The sequence below is a fragment of the Bos taurus genome, chromosome 15, assembly GCF_002263795.3.
Source record: "Bos taurus isolate L1 Dominette 01449 registration number 42190680 breed Hereford chromosome 15, ARS-UCD2.0, whole genome shotgun sequence".
NCBI lineage: Eukaryota > Metazoa > Chordata > Mammalia > Artiodactyla > Bovidae > Bos > Bos taurus.
Genome location: NC_037342.1, coordinates 54,473,032 through 54,486,870, shown reverse-complemented (window position 1 = coordinate 54,486,870; position 13,839 = coordinate 54,473,032). Strand labels below are relative to the sequence as shown.

The following is a 13,839-nucleotide window of genomic DNA, read 5'->3' as shown; positions in this document are numbered from 1 at the left end:
GCCAGCAGCAAGAGAAAGGGAAGCCACCCAGCAGGAAGAGCCCACCCCTTACCTCCTTGCTGGGACTTGGGCTCTGGGCGGGAAGGAGCTGGTTCCCAGGGCAGCACAGTCAGACCTGGGGCCCAGTGCCCTGAGCTCTTGCTCCCAAGGAAAGACCTCGTCTTTCTCACACACTGGGCTCCGCCTGCACCTGGTGGCTGAGTGGTCAGGAGGGGACCTACGGTGCTGCCCTGGCGCAGCCCATCCTGCCGTGTCTCACAAGACCCATGAACTGGCTTCCCTATGTCGCCTTGCAGGTTGAGGGAAGGAGCCAACCGGGAGATCCTGGGCATCATTGTTTCCTACAAAGTGAAAGTGAAGCTGGTGGTGTCTCGTGGCGGGTGAGTGCTCCAGCCCAGCCCAGCCCAGCCCCCAGAGGGTGGGCAGGAAGGTCCCTGACGGCCACACCCAGTGCCCCATTCTGCCTACTTGCTGGATCTTGTCTTGTTCCTCTTCCTTCTCCTTCACCCTTTTCCCTCTCCTGTTTCAGAGGCTTTCAGCCCCTCTCTTTTCCTCCCCTCTTTCTCCCCTCCCCCTTTTCTTCTTCCTTTTCTTTTACCTCCTCCTCCTCTTCCCTGTCCCTGGTCTGGGCACATGGGAGGTGGCGGGAACTTCCTAAGAGTCTGTGCTGTGGGGTTTCCAAGGGGTGCTGTGCCCCTCATCACATCTCAGGGCACAGCACCCACCATACCCCCACTTATGCCCAGGCTGATCTGCTGGGGAAGTGGCTCAAGGAGCTCAGAATCCCAGAGCTGGATTGAGGGTGCTCTGACTGTCCCACTTTACAGATGGGGAAACAGAGGCCAAAACAGTTCCCCACACATTTCCCGAAATCTCCTTCTCTAATCTCAGGTCACAGGCTGGGTGCTGGGGTAACAACAGTAAACCAAACATATTCCCTGATCCAGAGCAGAGTCGGGTGGAAGCCCAGAAAGAACTCACACTTTTCCCGATATACTAAGCCAACAGGTTGTTATACATCTAGAATTAGGATTTCTAATTTGTCAGAGGGATTTTTTTTAATTCATAAATTTCTTTGAAAAGATTGGAAAGCTAATAGCATTAGACATCAAGTCTCCTTTATTTTTAGAATAATGCCTCCTGTGGTGGTGGTGTATAATACTGGCCATGTATTATAGGACATCTCAGAATCACAGATCTCAAATCCTGTGTCCTCTGACCCTTGCAAGACCCTGTGGGTCTTGTGCCTCAGGCTCCTTCTTGAGGCATCCTCAGGGCATCCTGAAGTACTTCCTTCTGCCATTGGATAGCCCCAGCTTCCCCAGTGCTGGCAGCACAGGGCTGAACTTGTGTGTCTCCTTTATAGAAGAGGATCCTGGGGCTGCCCTCGCAGGGAGTTTGGCTGAACCGGGCCTGGTTTCAGTCCCCCTGGCAGGGCTCATACCACTTCCGTATATCCCTGATGAGCGGTTACACCTGGGGTGGGAGGAGTGTGTCCCCGGGTCTAACCTACCCCTAAGTGTGGTGAATGAACGTGCTTTCTGTTTTCTTCCTCTCTGAACTCTCTCCTGACCACTTCTTCCGCCTCCTCTGACCCACCCAGCCTGTTGGGAGATCTTGCATCCAGGTAAAGCCCCTCCCTTCAACCTAATCAACCCACCTTCCTGAAGGGCCCAGAGACCATTGTCCTGACCGTCCAGAGCCACGGGCCCTGGGTAGGAAGGACTCTTAGCACTCAGGTTTTTGATTGCCAGGCTCAGGCATGTGCGGGGACTAGGACTGTCTCCGGAGGGGCTGGGAAGGTGCGGTTTCTCCTTTCAAAACTTGCCCTGCTGTTCCATCCCACCCAAGTGACAAGGACCTTTGCAGACAGCAACGTGGGCTTCAGTGATCTGGGGACTGGCCCCCAATCAGTCTGTTTTACAGGATGTTTTGGATAAACTTAGGCTTTGTGGCTTTCAAACCCTTCTAGGTGAATGAGAACTAACTGCTGGCTGAGTGTTACTAAGAAGTCCTGAGGAGCTCTGCTTCTGTAGACAGACTTCTTGGAACCAGCTGGATCCACGTGCATTTTCCACAAATTCATGTGCCCCAAACCCAGTGGTTTTGCTTCCTCCTGTCCCAGGAAGCTAATATTGCTCATCCCAAGAAACCTTAGTCCGTTAGGAGAAGTGAAATTAATTCAAGTTGATTCAATCTAATTCAGTAAGGAGTTCTTGAACCCAGGCTTGAGCCCAGCCTTGTGAGGGAGACTGAGGTCCCAGAGAGGAACCAGACACATTCCCTGTCCATGATTGCTTGTCACCTGGTGGAAGGAAGGTTAAGGTCCACATTCTTCCATCCATATTCCGGATGGCGGTCTCAGTCTTCCACCAGCTTCCATTCTGATAGCTCACTTTCCCAAGTGAACTGAAGAAGCTGTCCTCTTTGGAAGCAAAAAAAAAAAAAAAAGCAAAAAACAAAACCAAAGTCAAACAAAAAAGCCACATTGTTTCAATAGCTTTATGAAACCTCCATGTCCCTGTTGAGGGGAAGTCATGATTCTGGCAAGCACAAGCCTCACAGTTTAACCAAGCCTTTTTACCTACATTACCTCCTGGAAGTGGTTCTAGAAGGTGAGTAGAGTTAGCGCTGTTTTCTAGGTGAGCTCAGTGAGACTTAAAGATGTAAACTGCTCGTCAGTGAATAGAGGGGTCAGGGGAGCATCCCTTCCTGGTTGCATAGTTGGTTCCCCTGACCACTTCATCCCCTGCCCCATCCTTCCCTCAACCCGGCCCTGGCAGCAAAGTCAGGAAGGTGATGTGCCTGGAGGGGCTCAAGGTTGACAGGGATTTGTAGGGTGACACTCCCCTGCAGAGTAGAGGAGCTTTCCAGCCTGCTTTTGTCCAGAGTGGAGAGAGAGGGTGGGTGGAATCACCTTCTCAATTCCGAGTTGTTATCACACAGGGTTAAGGGTGTGAATTAGGGAGTCAGAATCCTCAGCCTGTCACTTTCTTTTAATAGCTGTAGAGCCTTGGACAAGATACGTTTTCTCCTTGGTCTCAGTTTCCCAATCTGTACATTGGGTATAATAGTAGGGTTGTTGTAAATATTAAAAAGAGTGATTCTAGAGTACTGCTTGGTGTAGAGTCAGCACCCTGTCAGTGTGTGTTCTTGTTATTATTCTGTCAATCAGGGCCAAGGGCAGAGAAGCCCGGTCAGAAGCTCTAGCCAGTAGCACCACCTCACCCATCCTTCCACCCCCATAGGGCTTCAAGGCTCTGAGCACAATGTAGACAGCTCTGTAGACAACTGAGACCAGGGTCCCATCCAGCTTGAATTTGATTAAACTGACCTCAGCAGTGCATCATCTAGATTGCAGGGGACTCGGGCCACCTGGGAGCTTTCATAGGAGCCCCCTGGAGATGTTGAGAGAGAGGAGAGTGAGGGTGGGAGGAGTTTCAGTCAGGAAGTTGGGAAGGGCAGTGGCAGAGGAGGCTGGGATGTGACCGTTGGAGGTCCACAGGATCTTGGGGCCCCTCTGGAGCCACCCGGTAAGCAAGATGCATGCTCACTGCCCTGTGCCACCTCCTAGCTCATGGAAATTCAAGGAGCCTTCTCAGGAAAGGGGAAGTTTCCATTATCCCAGATAGCCTGATGCTCAGAGAGTGGTGGGACTGGGGCTTGGGGCCAGATTTCCTGCCTCTTGGTCCAGAGCTACCTCCTCTGATCACAGAACCTTTCCCAGTTCTCAGACTGATGGGGCATTGAGTCTGGCCTTGAGTCTGGGATTGGGCTCAAGGCTCAACCTGTCTGGGTCTCTTTCAGTGATGTGGCCGTGGAACTGCCTTTCACCCTAATGCACCCCAAGCCCAAAGAGGAACCCCCACACCGGGAAGGTAAGCAGAATCTGTGGGTTCCTGGGATAGGGTTTCCCTGTCACCCCACCTTGCACTGAGTTAGCCTTCAGTCCAGGGTCACCCCTCTTCCCCAGTTCACAGGATCTTTTTTAGGCCCACACTCCTATTTGCATCTGACTCCCCAGTAGACAGAAAGGTCTGGCTCTGTTCTCTGTGGGCTGGGGGTGGTGAGGGTGGTGGGAAGGGCCATGCCAGGAGCCCTTGTCTCGAATCCAGGCACAGTTGAAGGGTCTGCATGGATAGGATGATATCTGGGCACACCATCCCAGTGATATTTCCAAGTGATACCAGATTGGTCATATTTCATTAAACCTAAGACTGTTTCAGTCAAAAGAGACATTGTAGCACGTACTACAAAGAAAGAAAAATGTCCCCATAATTAAACTATGAAATGCTAATGACTGTAAAACATACCGCAAGTTCAGAGATGTGAACATGTGAAAAAATAGTTATATTAGAGTTAGTGAGTGAGGCATGCAACAAATGAATCTAAGTTGTGTTGGAGACATGCCAAAAAGAGCAGGGTCCAGAGATTTGTCTGTTCCCCTGGTGCTGCTCCCTGGCCCTCCTTGGCTCTGCCTGGACCCTCCTCCCTTCATTTAAGCTGATTTGAGGTGTTTCTGAGACCAGGGACCAGCCCTGGCTTCCTCACTCCCCCTTTCTCCTTTCCCTCCCCTACCTTAGCTTAGTTGTCCCGGGGTGAGGACCTGTGCCCACCTGCCCCCTCACCCACTCGCCAGTAACCCGTGGGCGGTCATCTGCCCTGTGTTTAGTTCCAGAGCACGAGACGCCGGTAGATACCAATCTCATAGAACTTGACACCAAGTAAGCAGAACCCTGCCTGCAGACATGGGCGGGGCGGGCCTTGGGCGGTGGGCGGGGCTACCTGGTTATTTGCACTTATGCTAATTAACCCCGAGGAGCAGTGGTCTAACCCTTCTGCTGAGAGCCGCCTCTGCTCGCCTCTTCAGCAACCCGCTTGCCTGCATGTGACTTGAAGGACCCTCGGTGCCTGTTCCTCTTCCTCCTGCCTTGGTGGGGTCTGTCTTCCTCCCTCGTCCTTGCACGTCCGTCAGTCCGTCAGTCCGTTCGTCCATCCACAGCACCTGGTCGGCTGTCACAGGGCTGGTTTGTGGCCCTGGGCTGGGACCCTCCTGCTTGGCTGGTGTCCAGCCAGTGGAATCAGGCTGTGGGGTGGGGAAGGTTCTGGGGATCTTGTTGTTTCTGACTCACGAGGACCAGTATGGATGGCCCTGTGGTCAAAGGCTGTCACCTCACAGGACAGTGGCCAGAGGGGAGGACCTGGGCAGACATGAACCACCTCCAGGGCTGAGCAGCTTTCTCGCTCCAGCTCCAAATCTATGCTTCCTTTGTCCTCCAGGAGATGTGTCGGGTCTTAAGTCACCCCATGGAGGATACCCTGTGCAGTTAGCTGAATTCTGTGGGGCTGGGGCCTGGAGAGTGGGCCCACGTAGACATATTTTATTAGTAGAAGGGAGCTCACTGTTCTTAGAGGCAGCCCTTAGCCCTGGAACCCCTCTCAGGCACCCTCTTTCTCCACTCACATTTTTTCTGCTCCCCACCCCTATTGGGCTTTGCCTAGCCCCCACCCCAGCCCCCACAGGCCCTGTATATCCAAGATCCCTCAGGGTAGAATGTGAGCTGTCATTTCCCTGGAGAAAGGGCCTTTGGGGTTTTCTCAGAAAACAGGAATGCTTCCTGAGGGTAGTTCTTCGGGTGGGGGTGGATGGGGTTTCCTGGGCCCGTTCTTGGGGGACTCAGAATATGCTGTGAGACCGCTGTCGGCCTGGCCTCTTTGTGGAATAAGTTCCTCCTCTGGCCCTAACCCTGCCTCACTCCCCGCCCCCACCCACAATTTGATGTGTGCCTGAACCCCAGCTTCTCAAGCTGGGTCGATTTCCAGCCCTTAGCAAACTCATGCCTCCCTCTGGTATTTCTGCAACTGGCTGGTCCCACTGTCGTTGATGGGCATCCAGATGTGCTGGCCTGGCAGGCCTTTCTATCCAAGACCAGTCCTGGAGGACAGCCTCTGGGTCCCGCTGGGCTGTGCAGGCCCTCTGACCCCTCTGGATAAGCTTCCTCTCCCTGCCCTGCAAACATGCCTGTTTTCCTTGTCTTTCCCACCAGCGATGACGACATTGTGTTTGAGGACTTTGCCCGCCAGAGACTAAAAGGCATGAAGGATGACAAGGAGGAAGAGGAGGATGGTACCGGCTCTCCGCGGCTCAACGACAGATAGACTGGGGCTGCCCTCCCTCCGGGCAGCTCCAGGTCCACTCTCATGCACTAGGATGCTTGTTCGTCTTCTTCCTGTCCTGGCTCCCCCTCCCCTTTGTTCTTCCAGTTTCTACCAGGGGGCCCCAGCGGTCTTCCAGGTCACGGTGGCGAACCCCTGGCCTCAGGATTGGCCCCCATCACCATGCCAACAGGGCCACAGGCAGCACCCTCACCCTCTCACTGCATCACTTCTCCATTCCCCCTCTTTTCCTATTGACCCCCAGACAGGCCAGCACAGCTCTGGCCTTCGGATTTGACTCGGGATGGGGAGCAGAAAGGGGAAGATGGGGCACAAGGGCTTGGCGAGGTGGGGATGGGGGCTCAAGACGCGTGAGAGGATGTGGCCACTGTCCCAGGTGATGAATACAGTTCTGGCAGCTAAAACATGACCGCTTTGAAGGCCACCCTCCTCTGGCTGGGAGGGGACAGACCCATGGATAGATTGTCCACACAGATTTGCTCGAAGTTCAGACCTACCAAACAGCTGTCTTCTTCTTCCCTCGTCCCTGCCCCCTGTTCCTCTGTGGCTGACAGTGACCTTGGTGAAGGTTTGTAGACCCCAGGAATGGAGCAAAGCAGTTGGGCTGACTTTCTTACCAGCAGTTACCTAGTCTAAGGCAAGTCATGTGAAGTAGCCCAAGTCTATTTCAGTGCCATCAGGATGTAATATCCTAGCTGCCTTGTATCTTGTGTATGTGTCATCCACAGATACGCGCAGAGTGTGACAGAGAGAAGGGAGGGGCCTTCGGAAAACACCACGGTCTTGAGGACGTGTTCTGAAGGGTGACTCTGAGATGGGGGTGGGGTGGGAAGGTGAGAGTCTGCCCGGCCCCCTTCCTTAAGAGGGATCAGCGATCTGGTGGGAAGCAAGGCTGAAGGGCCAGAACGACTGAGGCCACCAATGTCTTCCTGCCCTTGCAGATCTCCAGGGCTGGACTTGAAGAGAGCCCCTGAGACCACTGTGTCCACAGTCAAAGGGGATCCTTCCATAGAAGGTGGCAAGGTCCACTGAGTTGTCCTTACCTAAAAGGAAGGGGGACTCCTTTGTTTCCTTGGGGAGCTGATGACCACCCCCCCAACACACACACACACACACAGTGGTTCCTGGTTTCATGGGTGTGCAGTACCCATGTGCTGCTGTTGCTGTGATTAGGACATGGGCATACTTCCAGGGCAACAGGGCAGGCAGACAAGGAGGCAGAAAGTGTTAAAAGTTATCTGTTTCTCTGACCTTTGATGCTCATTGCTGTGTGACTTTGGGCAAGTTCCTTTCCATCTCTGGGCCTCAAGTACTTTACCTAGAAAACCAAGGGGTTCGACCAGGTGATCACAAAGGGCCCTCCCAGCTCTGCCTCCAAGAATTTGTGAACATCAGAGTTTCTGGTCTGGTGGGTGGAGCCAGAACCACTGATTCTGGTCTGTCTGCCACCAACTATGATTCACTGAACCCCAGAGCTGGCAGGGCAATAGAGGGCACCTAGCACACCACCCTACACCCACTCCAGGCCTCAGAAGAGCCCTTCTAAGGTCCCTGGGCTGGGCCAGGGTGGGGGTTGCCTGATGGCAAGCTGTGGCTGTAGTTAGCATGAGCTACTTGGCCCTAGGGATCAAGTATTACAGAAGGTATTTGTATTTGTTTGTATTTGCTGAGGCGTGGCAGGGGGAGGGGAAGAGAGCTTGTGAGAGGCCCTGCAGTACTTCACACCCTCTTTGGATATCCTGAAGTTTGCCTCATACCCAAGCAGATGTATTGATTAGCAGGGCAAGGGGATCTCTTCCTCCTTTCTGTCCGTGTCCCATACTTGTGAAAAGGGAGATGGCCAAGTTTTATTATACAAGTTGGATCTCAGCTCTTCAGTTCAGCCCCTCCTGGGATGGACTTTGCAACCATTTTCCATGGTGAAATTACCCAGTTCATATGCCTGGCACTGCACCCCAGCTCTTCCCTGCTGAATCTCACTCCAGGGACCCCCACTCCAGGTCAGAAACAAGTCAGCTTGGGATAGTCGTACTCCCCCAGTCAATTCTAGGGTCCCAGCTGCATCCAGTCCCTCCTAGAGCTTGCTGGACAGTTTGTACCTCATTGGGCAGCTGGAGAGTTAATGAATTGTTGGAACAAGGTATGGCCAGCATACGCTCTTCAGGGTTGTCTTCTGGAACCTTTGGGGCTGGTACAAGACCCTTTAGGATTTGTGGTGATCCCTTACCTACAAATAGACCTCTCTCCATGTCACTAATGCAGTCACACAAAAGCTTTGTCAGGCTGGTTTCTTAATTTCCTTCCACCTCAAAATCACACTGACCATTTTGGGTTTATCACAGTGCTGAACTGAAATTTTCCAGCTGCAAAAAGCATCATGGGCCTATTTAACCTTCTATTTCTTCTTTGGGCCCAGGACTACAGATGAGCAGTAGTCAAGTTCATTTGGCTTAACCGTGCTTGGTTGATAACTTCTCCACTTGGTGCTAAGCGCTGGAGACACAGAGCTGGGTCAGTCCCAGCCCCTGTCCTCACAAAGTGATCAAGGGAGAGTTATAGGGGAAGTAATGAGGGGCCATTGCATTCAGGGCTCCATGGTTGCTGCTAGCCCGTACAGTGCCTTGATGTGAGTTAGAAACAGTGCCTCTTCCAGGTGGATTCAACCCACTTAGGAATGCACAGCTTCCCAAGTGGTCACAGGCTGGAGTTCAGCCCCACATGTCCCTGGGCTGAGTGCCCTCCTGCATAGCCATGCATGGCAGCACAGTGAACACTCAGGCTTCTTCCTGAGAAAGGCCCAGATTATCTTTCCAAGCCTCTGGTTGGCTCCAGACCCCACCCCGTCCTGCAGCCCCTTCTCTGCAGGGCCCCTCTCCATCTGGAGTCAGCCTGTCCTGGTGAACCCCTGGAGTGACACTGGGGGTGGGGAGCCCCACTCAGCTCCAGGCACCAGCCCACAGTCCTGCTCTCTCTGTCCACACATTTGTGGCCTGTGCTGACCACATCTCTCCACACTGAGATTTTGCAGTGGGTGACATGTAGATAGCAGTCTGGGCAGGAAGGAAGAGCATGGCCTGGGTGAAAGTTTACAGGCAGAGAGCCAGCTGGACTTCCTCACCTTCCCAACCAAGAGAGGAGTACAGTCCTTGTGAAGATAAGGACTGAGATCTGGCTGGACTCCACCAGCCTCCTCGGTCTCAGAGCCCAGACCAGCAAGGTGAGCTCACTTGGGTCTTGGTTCAGCTGGGGGAATTACTGACAAGCTGGTCCCACATGGTGCAGTGAAGAGTACCCTGGCCCAGAAGTCCACGATGCCTCTCCCCACTGGCTGTTGCCCCGCAGCCGAGGAGCCTTGAATATCCCATTCAACCCCCTGGGCTTGGTTTCTGTAACTGAAAATGGGACAGTCATTTCTTTCCCACGCAATTCAAGGGACTTGTAAGGCCCAAAGGAGATGAAAATCAGCTCTGTAATTTGCAAATGGCTGCTCAGGCCACGGCCCTGCCATTGTGCGGGAGCAGCCCAGGGTCACACAAGAAGTGTGCTGCCAGTTGAGCCCTCCCACCCACCTCCTCCATCTCTTGCTCCAGTCTCACTTAGGCAGAGGTCAACCAGAATGAGAGGAGGCCAGTTTGGCTTTGATGACCCAGCTGAGAAGGAAATTCAGACACTGTTCAGGAATGCCTCCCGCACCGAGGCCGTGATCCCAGCAACCAAAACAGAGACACGTGGATGGTGTCAGTGATTGGGGAGCTGGGTGCATCTTGGTGTCAGAGGCCAGGAAGGCTTGGATCTGATCCCAGGTTAGGAAGAGCCTCCAGCCCCCCGGCATAGCGGGGCTGAACCCCCCACTACCCTGCTGAAGAACCCCAAGGGTGAGGTGGAATAGAAATTGCCTGCCCCTTCAAAGTGTCAGGCCCCCTCCAGGATCAACCAGAGCTGCCAATTGTCACTTCTTGGTGACACATGGGAGGGATTTGGGCTCGAGGAAAGCCCAGGCCTCTTTACTCTGAGATCAGAGTCCCCGCTGACTCATCCCTGGTGGTGTCAGCAGCCCACAGAGGCAGCTTCCCTCCTGCCAGCAACTGGGGACTGAGCATCCTCCACCCATCCTGGAGGAAGGCATTAGGCCCCAGTCTTGAACTCTCCTAGGGTCCCTTGGACATAGGCCTGTAATCGTTCTGATGTTTTTAAAGTCAACATGGACCAAAACAGACTCTCCCCACCCTCACACGTAAGCCTGCCTTGGGCCTGGCAATTTGTTCTCCTGGCCCAGGCAGCTCCGCCACTTTTGTCCTCTTTCCAGGACTGAAATGGTCTAACTGGAGCAGGATCCCCACCTCTACCACTCCCCTGCAGGCTCCCTGCACAGTGGCTCCAGGGAGAGGCCCATTGAAGGGGGAACATTCTCCCCCTCCACCACCCATCACTCTCTTCCAACTCTTCACCCCAAAAGGGAAGTCAAAGCACAGGTCCCCGGGACCCACGATCCATAGACTCTGAAACACTTGTTTTCTAACCAAGTGCTGTGGAACCCCTGTATTCCACAGAGCTTTGTCAGGGGCTGCTAAGGTGGGACGACGGGGTGGAGGCAAAGGCTATGTCTCCAGCCCTCCCCACCCCATCATTCCTACTTCCACCGGAACAACTCTTCTTTTATCTGTCTTGCCTATCAAGGTTTCACCTTCAAACTTCTCTTGAAAAAGAACTTCAAACCACCATTCTGAGGTTTGATCCTAGACCAGCAAGCACAGGTTCTATTCTTGCTTTTCATGTTGGAATGGCCCTAGCATTCCAATAAAAAGTATCTTCGTATTGGAACTTGCATCACAGACCCAGGCCCAAACATTTGCTTATTCACACACACACACATACACACAAGTAAACATGCAAACATTTGATGGTTTTGTAGCTCACCCCCACTGAAGCTCTGGCCTGGGTTTGACTTGGGTGGGGGCCTGGTGCTGTGAGGATGGGTCTTGTCCCTGATATTGGCCCAGGCAGTATGGGGGACCGTGAATGAAGCAAAGAGGCCCAGCCCCACCCCAGGACTTGTGTCTGTGCCCCAGTGTGACACCTGACTTTCCTGACCTGGGCCCATGAGATGACAAAGGAGCAGTGTGATAGGAAGAGAAAGTAGAGTTGGGTTCCTCTTTAATATACAGCCAGATGGAGAAAAGTCCAGATTTCAAAAAGGAAATGTTGAGGGAGACTATGACCAAAGTCCCTCCTATGAAGGCAGAGTTCCTCCAGATGCCCTTTAAGCAGCAAATCTCCCTGAAGCAATTCTAATAGGATTCTGTTCCCACATTTGCAATCAACTGAGTGTGTGGGCTACAGGCGAATCCCTGAAGAGAGGCTGGTCCCTCCACGTGCCATCCCCTGAATTCTTTTCTTACTTGCCTGCCATTCTGCCCAGGTCCCTCACCAGGGCTGACTAAGAGGTGGGCACTTTGGGGAGACCTGGACCAGCCCTTGGCACAGAATCCTGCCTGGCCCCCACCCAGGGAATTCCCATGTGAGACTTAGGACACAGCAAGCCACGTGGCGTGGGAGATAAAGTGCCAAGTGCTATTCTGTGTTCAGTTCAAGTGTGCCCTTGAGGTCCTGACGTCAGTTCCCCCTTGTGTAAGGTGGAGACAGTGTCAGGCTTTGCCTGCCTCAAAGGGATTACTGCAAGGGTTGTGGGAGAGGTGGGTATGAAGGGGGACTCACAAACTCAGGATGCATCATGGCCTGCTCTGCAGATCCAAGAGCACTTGGGATCCGTGTAGAATGGCCATCTTCCTGGCGCATCTCTGCTCAGTGTTGGGGTCTAGCCACAGTTGCTGGGGGAGGGGGCTGCCTCTTCCTTCCCAGTGGGAGCCGGTGCTCAGCCGGGGCATGGGGAGTGACAAGTGATTGAGACTGGTCTCCAGGTCTGTGGTCCTTCTGTAAATGATTCTTTCGTGATACCCTTATTCCTGGGCCACCTTCCAGGTTCATATGTTGTACCTGTGGCATTCCGTATTATGTCAGATAAGTTATTACAGTTTATCAACTCTTAACAGGACAAATGAACAAAAGAACCATAAGTAGGAGACCATTAAAGGTCTTTTGTAACAGATGCCGACTGTGCTTTTATTTCTATCTCATAAGCCCATGGCAGGACATAGACCAGAAAATGCTGTCCGGCTGCCCTGGACTGGCTGGGTCAGGTGTTAGCTCCAACTCCAACCGGGCTCCTCATCGCTTCTCCTCCCCTCACTGCCACGTAGCAGCCTTAGGGCCTGGGGGAGCTGCCAAACCTCTGACCCGTCTCAGACACCGCTGGGTCCCATGACTCCTGCTTTGCTCCTAGGATAAAGCCATCCCATCTTCTCTTTGGCATTGCTGGCCTCTTCAGCTGGACTCCTGCCCCAGTCCCAGCCTGGTTCTCATTGAGGTCTCTTCTGCTCCGCTGGATCTCCCCAAGGTCACTTGGGTTTTGTATGTCTTACCCACTGCCTGTTTCAAAAGAACTCATGGAGGAGTGGTGATATGGGTGAGGAAGATTCAGAGGCCTAAATGACAGGATACTGTATTCATATGAAAGGAAGGTGCTGCTGGATTACAAGATAGGTCTTCTAGGAAATTGGTCATATATGTGAAACAATTTTTTTTTTACACTCCTATAAAATAACGTGCAGCTTAGATCAGTGCATTGCCTTCCTGGTTGGCCAGAAGCTGGTCTATTTCCTCTGACTCTGTCTTCCAGCTAGAGAAGGGTGGTGGAAAGACACTGACATGTGAGTCAGGAGACAGGAGCTAGAGCTTTGATTCTGCCCTCCCTCATGGACTGTGTCAGTCCAAGTCCAGATAAACAAAGCCTATGCCAGTATTTACAAAGAAACTGGTTATAAAAATGTTGCAAGAGTTGCAAAGGGCAACCCAGGTGTCACAGGAAATGACTACCACCTGTAGGGTGGAAGGACAGGGAGAGGAGGTGGTGGTACTGAGCCAAGGACCAGGGAAGCCCAGTAGGGATGTGGAGGGAGAGGGTATCTGGTGAATCCAGACCATAAAAGAAAGACCTCTGTTCCTGGGGTGCTTCCAAAGCAGAGGGAGTGGGAGAAATACTCTGGTTTCTTCTCTCCTGCACTCCTATTGGCAGACTCTTAATTAGAAGCTAATATTCACAGAATTGGGGGAATGTAGCCTGCAATGGTCAATGTCTTGCAATATAGAACAAGGGAAAATCAGGCGATTAGACCTGAGACCAAATAGACAAATGACCAGCTCTTTAATCCTCTCATTGAAAAAATGGAAATAACCCTATTGGCCTGGATACCACCATTTAGGAGCCCTGACACCTGAACAGGAACCTAAACAGGGGAGAGGTGTTCACTATTGTCTCTTTAGTTTTGAGCTTTTCTCCTGCTGTCTCTGTCTTCGTGGCATTTTGAGACTTCATTTCTCTTAGCTTTTTAAAAATTTCAGCATAGTTGTTTCAAATTCTGATCGAGACAAAGTCCACTAGAACCTATCTCTCCTACTGATTACTTAAAAACTCTGGACAAAAATACAAAACACAGTTACCTAATGACTCTGAAAATCAAACAAAAGCAGGCAGGTGGTCCAGGGGAGCACAGCTTTGGAAAAGGAATCTGCATGGTTTAAATTTCCCTTTTATGGATTTGTGTG

At 52.4% G+C, this 13,839-nt stretch overlaps 1 protein-coding gene across 8 annotated transcripts in view; it reads left to right on the top strand.

Annotated features, from left to right (window-relative positions):
* Positions 1 to 12,283, top strand: part of ARRB1 (arrestin beta 1) — a 78,235-nt gene extending 65,952 nt beyond the window's left edge. For 4 of the 8 annotated variants that reach the window (XM_024974991.2, XM_059874557.1, XM_059874556.1 and 1 more), the window contains 4 exons: positions 297 to 380; positions 3,808 to 3,878; positions 4,673 to 4,724; positions 6,048 to 12,283. In XM_024974991.2, the coding sequence (XP_024830759.1) occupies positions 297 to 380; positions 3,808 to 3,878; positions 4,673 to 4,724; positions 6,048 to 6,159 (319 nt within the window). In that variant the 3' untranslated portion in view covers positions 6,160 to 12,283. Of the gene's footprint in view, positions 1 to 296; positions 381 to 1,603; positions 1,628 to 3,807; positions 3,879 to 4,672; positions 4,725 to 6,047 lie in introns of all 8 variants that reach the window. The other 4 variants (XM_059874555.1, XM_005216233.3, XM_005216236.2 and 1 more) reach the window with 2 other exon arrangements.
* Positions 12,284 to 13,839: the final 1,556 nt, after the last annotated feature.